Raw genomic sequence first — 18896 nt, forward strand, 5'->3', positions numbered from 1 at the left:
ACGAAGTGTTTCCGTGAAGTTAAATCGCCAATACCGAAGGCAAAACCCCTGTGGAACCACGATCGTGCTAATGTGTGGTGTGGTGAAGTGCTGAGTCCGGAAATTGGTGCTGTGCTGTAAAGGTTAGATGTTGACTGTCGTGCCGCGGCGTAGGGTTAGAAAGCATCGGTGAACTCAGCAAACTCATTAGAAGTAGCGCCCTCCGTAGCGCCACACTCGGCAGTAGTGAGCCCATTGGACTGCGCAGGTGATCTGCTAGAGGTGATCTGCAATGGCGTTCAAAATGGAGCTGATGAAGCGGCTTGCAGCTTGCGTGGGTAAGTGATCAAGTAGAGCTTTATCCTGCGGACCGCAGGAATTTTCTTCCAAGAATGACGCGGTCCGTTGAATGCTAAGAATCTAGGGGTTTTGTAGAATGCAGAGGTAGCTAAACATGACCTATCGTAGGTCTTTGAATTTAGCAGAAGATAGAAGTGAACAAGAGTACCAAGCACTTATACACCACATTTGGTAGATGTTTTAATGCCAATAATCGTAATAACAGTATTCTGGAGTACTTAATATTGTTCAGGGAATCCTCTATTAAAGAACTTCCAATGTAGTCCGAATCGTTAGCCCAATTGAAGAAATGGTGCCTTAATTAGTAATCCAGATAATTGAAATCGGTGTTATATAAAATATATTAATCTGCGAATATTAATGAAATTATAGCGCCAGGTAATCTGAATGTAGCAAGATTCGAGCCTGAGCTTTTGTGCATCTGCGGTTCCTTCCGAAGACACTAGCGCACAATCCTTTAATCGAGGCGTTCGTGTGACCACCACTTTATGATCACGACCAATTTCAACATTCGATTTCCGACGTCACCCTGGCATTTCGAACCCTCGGGTGGATGACGGAAAGCATGTTGCCAAACGACCCGACCCGTTGGCGAATATGCTAATGCACCATCCCATTCGATTCGCTCGGTTGCTGGAAAATGCCGGGAATGATGCAAAGACGCGGCTCCCATCAGCACACCACACCTACCGGCCGGTGTGGGCAGACATTAATTGACGATGGTGACAAACCGTGTATGGTGCTTATGGTAATGTTATTAGCACGTTGTTTGGGACAGATTTGTGTCACGTTATCGCGACTAAAATAAAATCCGCATCCGTTGGGTCGGATGATGTCGGAGCATAAATTGACTGAATGTTTTGTCTGATGGAGCAGCTTTTATTTATGCGATACCATGCAATAAACCACATACCACTATGTTAAAAACCTATAAGTAATCAAATTAAGTGAGATACTCAGAACCGAAACCTGGTGATAGACAAAGTATGAGTTTAACAACTCCGAAGTGTTGCCTCATTAAAGCACGTTCCCAGCGGTAGCCCGTTGGACTAGATTTACTATTGACGCAACAATGTTGATGAGCTCTTTTACGAGATTCGCAACCCAATTTAGGCTGCCCTCGCGCATCAAATCATAGCACAGCAGAATGGGCATAACTGAGCCGAGGATTGACAGCGGGGTGTCGCTACAGGAAACTTGCATCCGGCCACCGGTTTACTGCGCGCCACCGCTTTTTTTCATTGCCAACAATTACGCGCCGCATCAAAATCGGAACCGGAGTGCGCTGCTTAGACGGAGCCTTGGGCCCCACTCGGGCGAAAACATCTCCTCAAATGGGCCGAGGGAGGGCCGAGTCCAACCTTGAACCGCATTCGACTCGAGCGAATCCTGTTTTGGGGGTCCATTTTCGGAGCCGATCCAATCGGGGCCATAAACCCCGATCGGACACACCACCAGAGGAAGAAGATAGAGTGCCAGCGGGCTTTTGACACCTTCGCCGCGACCTTTGCTCGTGGCTTCATCGGCAGACGTGGCTCTGCACGAAAATCGATCGTGCCGACGATCAGCAACGGCGCAGCCCGTTTGGCACCAGGGGAAAGGGGCGGCCGATCCGATTCGGGCCCCGCGTTGGCGTTCGAACACCTCGCAAATGACACGGAGCCGTAAGAAAAATTCTTTTGCCTCATTATTGCACGAGGCCCCCCCAGAGTGGAAGGCTGGCAGACGCCAGTGGCCGGTGATCGAAGTTCCGTAGAGCGCTAGCCCGCGGATTGAGCAATCGTAGAGGAAGACCTGGCTCGGACGTCTGAACTTTAGCATCTTCTTATTCGCGTGTCGCGATCCTAACCTTGAGCGCTACGGGTCTCAAACCACACCAAGCAAATATCAGCCCCGCCCGTAATTGTCTCGACCGAGCCGACCGACCCGCAACAAGTAATCCGAGTTGCGGGATCACAACAAAATCGTTGCCGGCGCATGTAATGTTGCCAGCGAAGGGCCATTATGATCGTGGCTTCATTTCGGTCTCGGCGCGTCCGGCGACTCCGGACGGCCATTTTGGCAGGGAGCCGGGAGGGGGAACGGGGGTTAATTTTCCTCCCCCGGGGAGGGCCGTTTTCCTCCGTGCCCTCTTGGCGCTCCTTATTACCGTCGGCCCACTGCTACATGTGGATGAAGCAACCGGGCCGGGGTCCACAATGTACTCGAAGATCTCCCGATCGCGCCGGCTCTTATGCTGTGTGTGTCGGTGTGTGGGTGGATGCAATGCTCGTTGCAGAAATGTTGCAGAAGGTTCAACCGGCCGTCCATTCGGGAGCCTCAAATTGGTGTCCGTCCCTCCGTCACCCGAAGTTTCCTAACGCGCTTCCCGCGCACTGCGAGCGCAATTGAAGTGCGACGCAATTTAAGTGAGTCATCATCAACGATTTCGGCATCGGGCGTAATTTTCCACCGGCTGCCATTTTTGGGCTTCTATTTTTGGGGGCACACTTGGCAAACGTACGAGAAGCCCAACGGAATATTTACGTGGATTGCGCAGAACTCGCCGCCGAACGCGGCGCACATCGCGGCCCTTTGGCGTAAATTACACGTTGATTTTTTAATCCAACTTAAATGAGGTGAATATGGACAATAGTTTCAATGGTAATGTAATTTTTGGAACGTCAAAACGTGATCGAAAGCCCAAAAAGTGTTTGTGATTTAAATTGTATGACGTCAACCGTAATAAAAAACTTTGCTGGTTTGTTTGGGGCTCTTATCCAAAAAACGTTACCCAGTTGTTGTAAGCCTCAGACGGTTTTAAATGAAATCCAGACAGGCAGCACGCAGTCTAGCTAAAGTTATATGGCTAGGGTTCGCTGCAAAAAGGAAAGCTTTGCAGTATCTTTATCCAATAATGTTTTGTTCATTTTCCAAACGTTTTTTCCTTCAGAGAATTTTATTACTGTCACGGAACGTTCAGTATTAAAATAGAGATCCCCGTTCAAATTCCTTTCGGTTAGAAAAAATATGCATTAGAAACTGAACAAATTAAGATGCCTTATTTATCCTAGATAAAACAACGGGAGTGGAAGAACCAAAGAAATAATAAAGCACGTTTTAAGCACGTGTAAAGAATAGTCAATAAATTGGTTGGACTTGTTACGTTGTAACGAGTACCGAGTACTTCTGAGTACTAAACAGTTACGCGTGCATCATGCAACTTTACAAACAGTAACTTTACACATCATAAAACGGAACAAAAATTAAACTTTGTCAATTCATTCGAACGAGACTTCCTTCTAATGAAATAACTAGTGAGTATGCGATATTGCGGGTCTACAATTAAGGCACATGAACACACACAAAACATTTTTTTAACATTCGAGTTTCCCACAGCAAATTATCGATCCAATGAAACCAATTTTGTCGATGTTACTCTCTCCGAGTACTGCGCTTTATTTCCAGTTAAAGTTGCCTGTGTTCCACATCCAACAACATCTCTAGATGGGTCTAAAATAATCAAGAGATGTAACCCGTTACGTTACCAAACGTATTTTGCTACGAAGATTTGCATCACACGACGATCAGGATGATTCAGTTTTTGTGGAACAAAAAACCTCGCAGAGCAGAATTGGCTCCAACATAGTTTCGGTTGAGCTCCGACACTTTTTGCCGACTCGGAATGATTGATTCAATTTGATCCATAATTCCGCCTCGGCCATCATTAAAAATGAATTATTTTTTTCCAAAAACAGACATTTAAAAACCCAAATCGCTGCGCTCTTCGAGCCGGCTCCGGGCCGGGCTCGGGCAACGATTTCCGGTGCCCCTTCACCGTTTTTCTCATAACATGCGCCGATTCTTCACGGCACCTCGTTACAATTAGCACTGCGATTTCCCGTGTTTTTTCCGTTTTCATTATTTTACCGTGAATCGCGTTAATTTTTCAAGCCCCATTCCATTGAAAGCCCGATGCCGACGCCATGACGAGCATAAACCAAAATCCTACTTCCGATCGACGCCGAGCTGTGGCTGCTGCGCGGGTTGCATAACTGACCTCGTTAGCAAACAACGCGCGAGGAAGCGCAAAAAAGCCGGCACGACAGACAATGATTTTATGTTAATCAATGCGCCAATCGTTCCGCGGGCAAACTAATATGATGCGTATGAGAAAACTGGCGACCTGGTGCCACAAGCGGATAAGCATCGGATCGGAGTTTTGGAAGCTTTCAGGGGACCTGCTAATTACCACCATCGGAAGTGGGTGAATGGTAGGGCACGATGCATTCTTCGGCGCCCGCCAACCATTTGGTGGCTGGCGTCGAAGATTACGCAACCCGAGAGTGTGGCCACAGCGCGCAGCGCTATCAACATATCAGCGCCCAAATCTTTCCCACCGCACACCGAGCTATGCTGTGAGCGTCAATCAGCCCAGTTCAACGTGGGGAAGTTATAAAATCTTCGCGATCGCGATCAGTAGATGGGTGTAGAATGTTTATCTCGAAGCGCCATCCACCTACGGGGGGGGCTGCCACATTCGATGTCAGCTTAAGCCGACGGCTTCCTGACCGGACAAACAAGCCGACGCTGTCTGGCGGGAATCAATGCTAGGAGGTCGATAAGGGTGAAAGCATCACTCTCAGCATCCGACGATCCGACCGCTCTCTTCGGGTGACCCCTGACCCAATGGGAAACCTCTCCAGCGCTAGGAATTGCCACTGGAACGACAGCATCACGAGCATATCAGGTCTGCGGTGCCGGGCCACGGAACGGTGATCGCCATGCTCGTGAACTGCAATTGATGGTTGCCGCTGTTATGCAACCGGCCTGCCGATGTCTCCCACGGTGTGGCATACCGGTGGGGGCCCATCGGGTGGGGAGGCAACATGTTTGACCAACAGCTTTCGGGCACCGGCACACTGCTGTCTGGCTACTGCTTTGCTAATTACGCCCGAACCGAACGGAACGTGACCTTGCTGGCCATGATCGCGAAGCGTTACATGCGTTACACTGATCCGCAGCACCGCCGCCCGTCATAATGACCCGGGGCCGTAATTAAATGTGATGCTCTTGGTGCAATCCATTGTGGCGAGAGGATTTCCTCACCGATCCGGCAGGCCGGCAGTTCGGGCTTAGCGCGCCGAAGCAGCGATTGCACTGCACCCGAAACACTACTGGCCATCATCCATCATCGCGCTGGACCGCTGGGGCCGCCCGGACTGCCCGACCTCCGGGCGTTAGAGACGGTAGCAGCGTCCGCGTGATGCAGTTCAGGCTCCCAATCGAGATGGGGCGCGCAAGGGTGGCTCGATGGCGTAATTGGAAAAGCGCCGTCGCTTTCGCTACCGCAAGTCGGCGATGGTGCAGCTTCCCAGATTTCTGCCAGTCGCGCCCTGCATTTGCGCTCGCAACCAACGGCGGCTGCGGCGGCGTAATCATTCAATTTGCAGTCCCTCGCCTATGGCTTGGATCCCGTGCACCGGGAGTTGATCCACACGGCCCCCTTGTTTGCTGGGGTGATCGACCGGTGGGGCGCAGTGTGGAATAGGGGCGAGCGATCGTCCACCGGCAAGCAGACCATCACAGATCGAACCGAACCCGAACCCGAGTCATCATCAATCATCGTCGACGACGCCGCCGACTGGAATCTGACAGTCGCCCGAAGGAATTCCAACAAGATTGTAGTCGGTTTCGAAACTTTGCAGCGCCCGCAAAAATTTCGATGATTCAAGTCGGTCTGTGCAAACCAAAATACACTGCACCAGGGGTGCTGCCAAGACGGTAAGCGAGCGGGTGTTGTGGGGGTTAAATTGTAACCCTTCTCAAGGCCAGTAGTAAACACGGTAAACGTTAAAATGTACACCAGCCATAGCTTTTATGAGCAATGACTCAGCATCTTACTGTTGAAAATTTCTTATTTCTGGGGCCCACTGCAGGAGGTTTTAAATTTTGTGAACCTTTTTTGTGAAATTCGTTTGAACGAAAAATCGGGTATCAAAAAAAATTAGCTAAGCTTGATTCTAGGGATAACACTTTGATGAATGTATTGCGTCGGTGCTGTTTTTGTATGCCACAGATTTACTCATTTCTTTGTGTGCTTGTTAATTGCTAATTTCATACGTTATTAGAAAAGGATTTAAAGTTGAAATCCTTTCATCATCATCAACATTTAGAACGAGATGAAGAGCAAAATGATCAATATGTCTAGCAAATAGGAAATTATTTGAATTGAATATGTAAATCTGAAGCTGGAGTCGAAAATATTTAACTGTTCTTCCTGTTGCTGTTGCATCTGTGCCTATGAAAGCTGAGCTTTATAATTATTCCCAATTAGCTCTTTCACTAACTAACATCACTAACTTCTTTTTATATATTTTTAAAATTTGTTTGATTTGTTAAAACAGACGGGGAGCGTATTATCAGCAAGTTAAATTTTTGCATTCAAGTTGATTTCGGGACACGAGTTTGCGTGACTCTTTATTCTTGATACGGCCCCCAGGGTGTTTGTAGAATCTCTTCCAATGGTGCGTGGTGATTTATTGAATACATAAAATAAATTTGTAGCCAAACATTGAGCACTAGACATAAATCGTCATGAGATGGACTTGCGACCGAATGGTCTTTGCTTTGCCGTACACTGGGTAACCATTTCTGATTAGCTTTAATAGAGCTTTAGCGTAGAACTAAAAAGCATCATTCAGTTCCCACTTTGTATGAGTTCCCTATCCGTTCTGCGTTCTTCACAATCCTAATCAACGAAAGCACCAGAAAGCTCTGCCGCATTGCACTTCTGCTAAAACCCAGGCAATTTAACTATGCTTGGCTTATAAAAAGCAGTAAAATTACCCAAAACAGACTATGAATGAGGTTTCGTCAAGCGGCCCCAGGTCGCCCATACGATGATCATACTCATGCTATTTTCGGCACTCACAGTTGGGCCGTTTGACCTTCCTTCGTGTGATCGCCGAAAGATCCACCACGGTCTGCGCCACCGCCATCACCGTCACATGTTGCAACATGCTGTGAGCGATGCCTTTATGGGCCACATCGGCCATCAGTGTAAGTGCAGCGGTAATTGCTGACGAGCATTGCATACCCGTGTCGGTGTTTCGATTCGCGATGGATGCGCCGTGTACTCTGCAGCGTGGCCAGATCGTAGTTATTCGGGTGTGCATGAAGTAGCTGCACAGTAGCTGCTCCTCCGAGCCCTCAGCCAAGATGGTCTGTCGGAGCTGAAACGCGTCGAAAAAGTGTCCCACAAAAACGATTGTCTGTAATTGGGTAATGATCTTCGCGCTGGTACCCGTTTGGGGCACGTTATGCTGCCTGCCTGGTGAGCGAGCATAAGCGGGTGACCGGTCGTGGAAATTACCTCATCACCCGTGCGTCCAAGTTCTGAATTCGCCGCATAAAGTGCCGGTCGCCGCATCGCCTCTGCAACATCGGTGGGCATAGCGCGGTGCTTATAATGAGGCGCGTGGCCGCCGACCCCTAAGGGAGGACGCATCAACACATCGCGACATTACACAACACAGCCGCGAAACCTGCGACAACAATGGAGAATGGAGGCTGACCATTCGCTCGACCGAAAAAGATATCTACGGAAAAGGAAACGGAGAGCTGTCCAGTGCGCTCCAGCGGGGCACATCAACCCAACAATGTGTCCGGGATCACATTGAAGACTGCATCTAGCGATCGAACTGAGGACTGGAGTATTCCGATTCTGTTGACAATCCGTTTTACCGAGTTTAGCCGTTGCGTCCGGGTTGTGGAGAAAATCGGCCCGTGGAAAGCAAAACATGTTTCGGCGCGCGTGTGGGTTAAGAAAAAGGTCAACTTTCATGGAGATGTCGCGACCGATATGCAATGGCCCCTCACTCTGGGACACGAAATGGGTTCGAAGTCATTACACAAAAATCGTGATAACCGGAAGGGATGCCTAGACGCCGTGTAATAGCAGGGCCTGCCATCAGCGGACCCATCACCGGATCGGATCGAGAGGATTGACTGCTAACGCCGGGCAAGAGGAGTTTGAAAACAACAATCCCAACCTTCCTTCTGGGCCACGGCATCACGATGGCGCAGCCAACGCCATTGTCATTCGAGCTGAACGGCCGAGCTCCTCTCGTGGCACGGGTGGCCAATGTTACGCGCGCGATGCGACTGCGATTTGCATAAACACGGCAACATAAAAAAGGGAAGACCCGGGGGCCGTGAGCGAGTTTCGAATAACGTTCCCCGCCGGTTGGTTTGGGACAGAGCGTCATGACATTAGAGAAGCCTGGAACCGGCTGGAAGTAGCTCGATGTTCGCCTGGCGCGGAATGTCAAATCGCAACCGGCCAAACCGATCGGCGATGAACGAACGGGGACACGGCTGTTACCCATCCTCATTTTTTCAATCTATAAAAGTATTTTCAATCTTTCAATCTATCAATTTCTATTGCTGATTTTGACACCTTGGAGGAGTATGTAGAGGTTCTAAATATTAACTAAATTTATTTAACAATTCGATATTGATTTACTATATTCCTAAAAGCAAACAGCAATCGTAGCACTCTGATATTCATCGTTTGAAAAGCAAACCTAGCTAACTGATCCCTAACGTCTCTCGCTTGCAGCACTACTGGCCGCCACCGCAATCGTAAGCAGCGATGGACAGTTCCTGCCCGGACCTCGCTACAGCCTGGACAACATGCCCAAAACGGGCTTCACCTGCCGTGACAAGATACTCGGCGGTTACTACGCGGACTCGGAAACTCAGTGCCAAATGTTTCACGTCTGCGTCAAGGTGGCCGGAGTCGGTGTAAGTATGCCGGGAACGGGTGGAACCATATGTGGGGCCGTGGGGATTGACGGCAGAGAAAACCATGACCCCTAGTTGACCCGTCAACTCCCAGGGCATAGCCCCGAAATACTCGCGTTAGTCGCAGCAGCGAGCCGCGAGTAAAAATTACCCAACCCGGCTTCCCGCTGTTTGCAGCCTGACGTGTGCGGACGTCACCGTAACATGTCGGCCTCAAGCACGGCACGGCACCCGGGCCGTTCCCAAGAGACTCTCGTGACCTTTACAAGATCGGCTCCGCACGGTACCAGAGCGATAGGCTGACGAAGCATGCGATCTCGGAGGTTGCCGGCGAGTTGTGGGGACTAACGACTAACGACATCTCCGTCCGTCGGCACTCTGCGTCCTTTTCTATCGATATTTATTCGCCTCCCCTCTGCACAGCGCCACTCAGAGCCGAACTATGCGCAGGCATAACCACCAAGGGGACACTTGGAACGATTTGCTTGAAGACGCGTGCACGTCCTTGTGCCTCTCAACCCAGTCCGGAGGAAGGGCTGTTCGATGACTTTCTACCACTTCGTGTGATCAAATTCTGCCACACGACCAGGTGCCAAATGTCGACCGCGTAACAGTGAGCAACGGGTTCCCAGTAACGAAAAAGGGGTAATAGACGGCACTTGAGAGACAGTCCTAGACAGTCCCGGGCACTACCGGACAACCACGCCAAGGACACTCCGTAATCGATGGGTGTGCCCGGCTGGCGGAGCACGACCGCGTAGAAAAGTACGACGGGCGTTGCATTCCCGAACGGCCCGGTAAATGTCATCGGTGCGGTAGATGATCTCAGTGGTGACGATCTCATGATCTCTCCGCTCCGATAGCACTGCGCACGGCTGCGGGTCTTGAAGGAGTAGACTCTTCAAGGCCAGTGCGATTTATGCGAAATGCTCAGTGTGTTCAACCAGAAGTCAATCAACAAATGAGAATACTGTTTGTTCTATAGTTGCAATCAGTCACTAAGTAAGGTAAGGGACTGACTTCTTTCGCGCCAATTAATCGGTGGAGCGATACACAGCACTACTTCACTTCAGAAAAAGTACTCCGTTGAAAAATGTTCCATTCTCAATCGATCGTTTGACTGTTGATCCTTAGACTTAGAGTTTGACTGTTAACTTTCCTTGAAAGATGTTGCCAAGAATGTAAATTAATGGAATCGATACTTATATGTTTCTCTGTGGTATCCAGAAACTACCGCTCAATATTATGCTGAAAGACTGCAAACACCCCCGAACTTCTCTCGACCGCAAAACATTGGCCCAGCTCGTAGTGAAACCTTTCGAAAAATCGATTGGAACAGCAAAAGAAAGAATGCAAGCAAAAGAAAGAATTCAACCAAAGTTTCCAAATAAGCGATCAGAAATACGGAGTGCCAAAAATCTGTCAGTCATTTCGAAGAAGGTTGGCAAAGGGCATAAAAACATCAAATGGGGGGCCTTTAAGGGCAACAGAGCCCAAATCTCAAGAGAGTTTCAAAAACAAACTGTCGCTTTTTGTTCTTTCTAATTAAATTTCCTCACCACCGCGTTGATCACAATCGATCGTCGGCTCACGCGGGCGGGTTTCAGTTTTCGCTAATTACCCACCCCGGTGGGTGGTTGGAAGTGATTTCCATCGGGCACCGGCCTGCTTAACCACGGGAAGGAATTGATTATACAATCCATCAACGGTGCAATGAATAATAGATGATAATTTAGGCAGATTATTGTCGGCGTTGCGAACCACCCTCGGGGAGGAAAAAACCAACAACCCTCGTCGAGTGGGGCAGGGGCTCCCAAGAATTCCCAGCGCCCGGCGCCGCAGTAAAAACCATACATTGCTTAACCAATAGAGTCGCCCCTTCCCAGACCACGGCCGCCCTGCTGGGCGCTACAACCCTAGTGACCGAAAATGAGAAACAACCGAAACCCAACAATTAATCATCATATTCACACCGGTGCCGCCGCGGTCACCACCACCGGGGTATCGGGGGCCAATCTTATCTTCCGCCCGACTACCGTCCATTCCCCTTCTACAGCGATTACTACATCCAGCCGGGGCGCGCCGGAGCTACTGAAGCTGCGGGCCCCGCGCACAGAGACAATTCTCCCTCCCGTCCGTCATAAAACCATACGGGCAGGGGCTGCGGCGCAGCCACTCTGGCGCCAGCGCAACACCTGCCGCGATTGCGTCGCCGGTACAAACCTTGGCCGGGCCAACAATCCAAGCCGTGGGAGTTGTCGCTGGCATGGCGTAGCACAGTGCGTGCCAAATCATGCCACCGTTATGAAGGTTATCACCGCGATCGGTCGCGCGCTGGGTCTGGGGAGCCGCCGTTGCACCACATGATCCCTCTCGGCTTACTTCACACCTCGCTAATCGGATCGGGGCCGAGCAGGAGCCATTGTTCGGTGCTCCTCTGGTGCTTGCCTAAGGCTTCGGAGTTCGGAGCTCTCCGGCGGTTACGCTCGGTTTCGTTTCCAGTTTTCACACAAATTAATAACTTTTTGTACCGACCGAGTGGATTGTTGCTCATTCTCCATTTTTTTTTTCCTTCCAATTTGCGCAAACCTGACCACCGACTTCAATCGGGTTCAATCAATCGTCGTCGTCGGTCCCAGATTCAAGATTTCCGCTTCCTCTGCCCGAATGGTACGGCTTTCGATCAGGAAGCCCAGATCTGTGCCGATTGGGGCGACGTGGATTGCGAGGCGGCCACCCTGTACTACGGGAGCGACAACTTTGACCTGTACCGGTTGGGATCGGGCTTCGAGAGCAAGCGGGCCCCGTTTGCCGAGGAGGAGGAAGCCACGTTCCATTTGCAGCGTGCCGAGACGAGTAAGTAGAGACAGAAAAAGAGAGAGAGAGCGAGTCGTAGAGGGTAAGTTGTTGATCTGACGATCGAATCTTCTTCCAGGTGACGCTCGTCGAAGCAAGCAGTACATCGTTAACCAGAGCTCCAAACCGCAACAGCCTCCGAGTTTCAACCAGATCCCCAGCGTCCAGAAACCGGCACACCAGCAACAGCAGCAACAGCAGCAGCAACAGCAGTACTATCGGCAACCAGTAGTCACCACGAGCACCACCAGCACTACCACCACCACAACGCCGTTCACGCCGGCCGAGAATGGGTTCTACAAAAACATTCAGCCCTCGGCGAAGCTCCACCAGAAGCACGTGGAGCACAAGCAACACCAGCTCCTGTTGAACCAGCAGCAGCTACTGCAGGCTCAGCACTACCGCCAGCTAACGGCGGTGGCCGCAACCGCCACGCCATCCGATCGGCGGCACCCGACGGCGGACGAGATTCGCACGACCACGCCATCCTTCGGTGGAAACAGCAACAGCTACGCCCGGAATAACGCCTTCCCGCAGGCGCAACCAAACCCATCGACTCAACCACCACAGCAACAGCAGCAACAGCAGCAGCAACGGGGAGCCAGCAACGACTTCAACAGTAACTACGTAGTATTGATAGTAGTACCTTTAAGGCTTTACCATCCGCCATTCAGCCAGCCACCCATAAAAATAACGCACCGTTACAGAAAGAAACGGAGCTTTACATTGTCTCTTATAAGAGAAGATTCATCCAGCCATTCATCCCAGCCTAGAAGACTCGCTCGCCCGACGCAAACATGATCGACGACGGACCGGTTGCCGCACTGACGGGACATTGTGTCCGACCTACCCGACACTTTGAGCAGCCTAATATTCGTCTCTTTCTACATACTAATGCTACCTTAATTTACATTAACTCTAATTCATAATCTTAAAACCCAATGCCAGTTGTCTGTGTGGGTGTCCTAGTCGATTCAAACCCTGGCCCTTCCAAAGAAGGTTTGAAGTACTAGCGCCCCGACTCTGAGGGAGTCGGCGACTATGGGTCGTCGGCAGGGGTTCGCAAAGTGAAGAGTAACTCTGAAAGAGTTTAGGACTCTTAGGGGTCTCTGAGAGTGTCTTAGCTTTCCTAGTCGTTCGCACCACCGCCTCCAGAGACCGTAGATCCGTAATGGGGGTCAGCGTAGAAGTAGAAGTAGAAGTATTCTTTCACTGTTGGCAGCCTTAAAGCTGATGGCTCACAGTTGCTGCTCCGTCGCACATTCATATAGACTAACTTTTCGTTTCGTTTCTCCACACCGCGCTACCGCGTTCTTTCCTTTCCTTTTCGCCCGCTCGCCCCAGACGACGAGATCTTCCGTGGATCCCACAGTTCGCACTTCTTCAACAACCGCAACCACGGAAAGGAGGACTACGAGGAGGAGCACTATCGGAAGAACGCGGCCGCGGGTTCCTCTCGAGCCACGGCCCCCGGGAATCGTACGGCGTCGGGGCAACCAGGCGTCAACCGGGGCCGCAATCGGGGCCGTGGCAGTGTGCGGGCACACAACGTGAACGCGCTGCGGAGTGAGCTGAAACCGACGAGTGCTGCCCTGGTCACCGTGGCGCCTCCTGCACCGCCACAGCAGCAGTCACGCACGCAGAACGTGCAACATCAGCAGCAACAACAGCGACCCCAGGTGCAGCAGCTCCAGACGACAAAGCTGCAGACGACGACTCCGGACGATTTCGTGGACATTCCCAAGATTCCCAACTTCCGCCAGCAGCCGTCCACGGTGCTGAAGCCTCAGCAGCCAGCGTCCGGTCCGGTGTCACCTTCGTTCACCGGGCACGCTATCGTCTCCACACCGGCCCCGTTCGCCCGGCATCAACCGCAGGCGCAAAGCAGAAACGGCAACGCGTTCTACAGCAACAGCAATCTCCAGCAAAGCTTCCCAACCAGCAGCTCGACTAGTTCGCCCGCGCCGGCTCGGGACACGTTCAAGATTACGGTGACCACTCCGCCGTACGAGCGAAACAACTTCAACCAGCAACAGCAACAGCAGCAGCAGTTTTCGTTCAACTCCCAGCCGCAGCGTCAGCAGCAGCAGAACGGTGCGACCAGCACGGCGCGACCGTTCCAGGTATTCGGCGGAGCCCCTACCACCACCGTTCGTCCGCGCTCGGTTACGGAACGTTCGTTCGACGAGGCGAACCCCACTACGCCGCAGGAAGCGCAGCGCATCCGTCCGCAGTCCCGGGCGTTCAACGTGGTCGATCCGGCGCGCTTGAGTCAGTTCAACTACAACGAGTACCAGGGAAGTCGGGCTAGCTCCACCACCACCACAACTTCCGTGCCGCCGCCGACGACCTTTGCGCCGCTCGCCGCCCAACGTCAGCGACAGCCCCAGCAGCAGCAGGGTGCGTTCGTGAATCCCTTCTTCAACGGTGCAGCTCCCCAGGTCAAGCCAGGAGCGCAACCGACGACGACGACGACGGGAGCTCCGATCACCACCATCTCACCGGCCGTGGTGCAGCGGGCCGTGCCCAAGGAGCGCTACCAGTCGATCGCTCGGGCTGCCCACGACGGTCAGACACCGTCGACGGTGAAAAAGTTTTCCACCCTCGTCCCGAAGGACCAGTACAATCCGACCACCTTCAAGCCGAACGCCATCAGCAAGAAGGCGCTCCTGCAGTTCGTCAACCAGAAAAACGTGATCGGGCTGGAGAAGTCACCGTTCACGGAGCGCGTCACCACGGAGAAGCCGGTGGCGACGACGAAGTACGCCGGTTACATCCCGACCATCCCACCGGTAACGAGCACGTCCACCACCACCACCAGCACCACGACTACGCGGGCCCCATTCACCACCACGGTCGTCTCGTCCACGTCGATCGCACCGCCGAACCGCTTCTTCCAACCGCCGAACCCCAAAGCACCGGGCCTTGGAGGGAATCCCATCACGACGATGACGACGACGACGACGCTCAAGCCCGAGATCGATGAAGACGACGGCCAGTACCATCCGGAGCTGTACGAGAAGGACTTCTACCGGAACCGGGTGAAGGCGAAGACGGCGGCGGCCGCCGCCCTCGCTGCCGCCCGCAACACGAACGGTCTGGCGTCGCTGTCGTCGAGCGACGAGGAGGAGATCTTCCGGACGGCCCACTCGCAGAACATTGCGGCCAGCGGTAACGATCTCATCCTGGAACGGGCGCGCCAAGCAGCGGCCCGTATCAACGAGTTCTTCTCGTCATCGTCGGTCCGCCCGACTGTGGGCAGCCGCCGGGAGCAACCGGGCACGGAACCGGTCACGCAGCAGAGCCTCGCCGGCGGGAAGCACCGGAAGGATGGCCCCGTCCGGTCGAAGACGGCGCACGGCGCGAAGGGCGCAGGAAGCAACGGTCCGACGCCACGGCCCTTCTCGAAGGCACCGACGATCCCACCGAATGCCACCATCACCAAGCGGCCACCGGAGGACGAGAGCTACGACTACGCCTACTACGACACCGGCAGTCCGGATCTGCCCGAGTACGACGTCATCGAGGACTTTGGCCGGAAACGCACCTGAGAGACCGGACCGAAAGGTGCTCGATAGGGTAGGACAGAAGAAGGATTGGGTGTGTGTTCGTGCAAGAGAGAGAGAGAGTCTGTGCCAGTATGCGCGCGGGGACAGACGGAGGTACTACCGTACCCAGGCGTCTCCAGGTGGGTCGTGTGTCGACACAACGTAGGAACAATTGGAGTAATCGTTTATGTAGTTGCCCTAGGCAGGCGTAGCCAGATCGTCAGGTTACCCAGGCCAAGTTCGTGCGCCAGGCCGCTACTACTGCTAGTAAAGTAGTTCGTGTGTTTGTAAGAGTGTGATAGAGCGAACGAGTGTATGTATGGGAATGGACGATGAAGACACAGTTTCCCGGAACGGGACCCAGCACAAGGCAGGTACGCCGAAGATACGATAGGAAGTACGGAGATATTATACTGCCATTAGCGTTTAATCGTTGCCCCGCCGACCCTACGGAAGCCACGTCGGGGACGGTACAGGGGACGATCCCGACGACACAGTGCCGACAGTCCGTCCGGGTGACACTATCCCGAGCACAGGGAGCCAGTATTTGCTTAGTGCACTCTATATATTGCGTTTCGTCAGGACTCCGTCATGCCAGCGGTCGAAGCATGCTAAGCCTGAGCTCGTACGGAGCAGATCAACAAAGCGGAGTTGTTCGTCCTTATGTCAGTATTCCCGGACAATTCAATCCAGCCCAGAGCTGGGTATAAGCCCAGCTCCTACCATGACCATTTGACCAGAACCAGCACCAGATCCGTTTCGCGATCCGCCATTTCATTTCTCGATGTACATTACCGACCTCCACCGCTTCGCTTTCGTCGAACGCTCAAGAGTAGCGACCGAAAAAGGCACAAAATCATCCCATCACGTCCCCATCGCTACTGGAACTGACAGGCGCATCAATTAGCTATAAACCACAACCAGTGTATGGAATCAGACCAGCTGTATTTCGATTCTCAAAAGGAACGGCTCAGACCGTTCGTCAAGTACGGGGTGTCTTCGGGAGGAAAAAGATCGTTGTAAATAAATTTTTTTATTAATCAAATAACATAATTTGTTCGTCATGCAGTTAATTCCGCAAGCGTTTGGAATCTCGTGAAGGCTAGACTGGAAAACATTACGCCCGACTATCACGAAATGGTAGCTTGTTGTTCGGCAAGAAAGAAAAATGTGGCTTGGTTTTAGTCCCACGCTCTCCGGCGGATTGTATGGAACCTACGGAACCGATGACTGCTGTTGACAGCTAGAATTGGCCCCCGGAAGCTGCAAATTCATCACGAGTTGCACAAAATGCAGGTCGCTCTGATTACGATACGAACGGAAGGGAAACTGCATATATTCTGTCAAATAAATATCCTCAATAACGGAAAATATCATCGCCAGTAATCAAGTCAACAACATTTATTTTATCATCTCCTTTATCCTTTATATTTTATCATCATTTGAATGCCGGCGATTCATTTAAATTGCTTAAAAATTTGCTTGCTCTTGTCCTTGCTCTTAAATAACATTTACTGCAAATGCATTTAAGAATTTTATTTTCAAAAAATTTTTATGACTTCTATGTTCAAGCATTACAATAATAAGCAGGCTCAAGCTGATACCACAAATGCTACAATCGCGTAATGTTACAACGTACCCAAAAAGGTCCAATAGCGTAGCTTGAGTACAGATTTATTTTGTTTTTTTAGTTATTTACAGCAAGTGCTGATTTTCAAACTCACCCACCGTGCATTCTTGTCCTGAATTACGGTACGAATGTACGCTCGACGATGGTTTTTTCCAGTGGTGCTGTCAAATGCAGACGCCCATTTCAGGCCCTGTTCCTACGCCACGGGATGTGGTAGTCAGTCGGATTACGCAAAAGACCAACCTCCTGCGTCGGGGCTGATGGTATTTAAAGCGACGCCTTGCGAACAAGGAGCGCTTAGTATCTCTTTGGCGCTGGTGGATCAAGCAAAAGGACCAAGTGCTTCACGGGAACGAAAACGCGTACCCCGTGCACACCGAGTGCAGCCGACTGTGTGACCGCGTTAGTAGTGGCTGGATTGTAAGATTGTCGAACCGGCAATGGAGCTCTGCAAACGATACCTGTGGCTAACAGCATTGCAATTGTTGTGGGCTTTGTGTTTAGCCGAATGCTATCCGGATAATGGAAACTTCTACAAAGGTGAAGGATTGCTTCAATCGGTTATCAAACAAGCGCGCACCGTGCATGACGGGTTCCTTTTATTCGCTAGATTTGCAAAGAATTAAAAACGAAGACGATTTCGAACGAATGAATGCAGACGATCCGTTTGGGACTCTTAAGCTCCGTAAGTTTGGTTTCGGTAAGAGATGCATCGGTGAATAAGATTGCTTCCGTTAGTGTACCACAGAACACAACCCTCTGCCTTTGCGGACCTTGGAATCGGCGAGCCAAACGAAAAACGGACAGTGAACAAGTACAAAAGTAAGTGAACGGAATGATGCCTAAAGATCAGTTCTAAAGTGAGTTTTTTCTTACGTTTTGGCCACAGATATGATGCTGACCAAGGACAGCCTCGACATTCCGCTAATGGATGACGTCGAGCAGGCAAAGGAAGCCACCAGGTTCTTCTTTCCCAGAGTCATGCCGAAGCGGTCCCCCGGAGCTATCCTGAGTTGGGCCATTCCGGCCGCTAATCGCGTGTAAATAAACATATCGGTCGTGATAAGTCCCGCACGGTCCATCTGAATGATCCAGTTACTCCATCCCCATACAGCACGCGGTACGCGGTGCTGCCAGTTACTCTAATCACACTCGTCATCGTTTCAGGCGCGTCATCAGTACTAATTACCGACCACCTGGTATCAACCGGCCAGCAGCCTAGACGCTTGGTTTAGTTCTCCTCATCATTTCACGGACCATTATTTCTGTAATCACATGAGTATGTTGAGGGCGTTCCGTCTCAACTAATATAAGCATCAGCGCTGGCTTCAAACTGCGGTCGAACGATTCGTACCATCAATAACATCAATATGGATTAATGTCCTCAAGTTGTGCTAATAAAAACTCTGGCTTGTATTATAAAGTACCTTTCGTCCATTACTCACAAGTCTAAATGTTTATAATTGATATATTGTGTTTGTTGAATCAAGAAGCATTTTATCAATGAATACTGCAAAAATTGCAAATTTGCAAGTATAATTGATGTAATAGTGAATATTAATTCCCTTTTAACTTTTACTTATTTACATAAACCCCAAATCTCCAAAATCGACTTTCTTTGTAAACGATTTTGAAATCACGCTTTCATTTCAAAATAACGCTTACACAATCTTCTAGCAACCTTGGGATGTAACGCTCGTTACTGGAGGGCTACATGAGGCGTAACGTAATGTTAA

General features: G+C 51.1%; 2 protein-coding genes across 2 annotated transcripts; both read left to right on the top strand.

The window, feature by feature from the left end:
* The first annotated feature begins 218 nt into the window (after nucleotides 1-218).
* On the top strand, nucleotides 219-16195 carry LOC131210024 (uncharacterized). Its single transcript, XM_058203208.1, has 5 exons — nucleotides 219-317; nucleotides 8942-9126; nucleotides 11766-11982; nucleotides 12062-12601; nucleotides 13327-16195. The coding sequence occupies exons 1-5, from the start codon at nucleotides 272-274 to the stop codon at nucleotides 15531-15533; spliced, it is 3195 nt and encodes a 1064-aa protein (XP_058059191.1). The 5' UTR covers nucleotides 219-271; the 3' UTR covers nucleotides 15534-16195.
* Nucleotides 16196-17477: 1282 nt separating this feature from the next.
* Nucleotides 17478-18594, top strand: LOC131210748 (uncharacterized). Its single transcript, XM_058204041.1, has 5 exons — nucleotides 17478-17700; nucleotides 17771-17845; nucleotides 17899-17982; nucleotides 18050-18200; nucleotides 18328-18594. The coding sequence occupies exons 1-5, from the start codon at nucleotides 17601-17603 to the stop codon at nucleotides 18380-18382; spliced, it is 465 nt and encodes a 154-aa protein (XP_058060024.1). The 5' UTR covers nucleotides 17478-17600; the 3' UTR covers nucleotides 18383-18594.
* The last annotated feature ends 302 nt before the right edge of the window (nucleotides 18595-18896 follow it).

The sequence above is a fragment of the Anopheles bellator genome, chromosome 2, assembly GCF_943735745.2.
Source record: "Anopheles bellator chromosome 2, idAnoBellAS_SP24_06.2, whole genome shotgun sequence".
In the NCBI taxonomy this organism is placed as follows: Eukaryota; Metazoa; Arthropoda; class Insecta; order Diptera; family Culicidae; genus Anopheles; species Anopheles bellator.

Coding starts and splice junctions, on each gene's coding strand:
- LOC131210748 (XM_058204041.1), top strand. CDS start 17,601: ATGGAGCTCTGCAAACGATACCTGTGGCTAACAGCATTGCAATTGTTG. Junction 17,701..17,770: donor TAATGGAAACTTCTACAAAG/GTGAAGGATTGC, acceptor TTTATTCGCTAG/ATTTGCAAAGAATTAAAAAC. Junction 18,201..18,327: donor ATTCCGGCCGCTAATCGCGT/GTAAATAAACAT, acceptor TCATCGTTTCAG/GCGCGTCATCAGTACTAATT.
- LOC131210024 (XM_058203208.1), top strand. CDS start 272: ATGGCGTTCAAAATGGAGCTGATGAAGCGGCTTGCAGCTTGCGTGG. Junction 9,127..11,765: donor TCAAGGTGGCCGGAGTCGGT/GTAAGTATGCCG, acceptor CGTCGGTCCCAG/ATTCAAGATTTCCGCTTCCT. Junction 12,602..13,326: donor AGCCAGCAACGACTTCAACA/GTAACTACGTAG, acceptor CGCTCGCCCCAG/ACGACGAGATCTTCCGTGGA.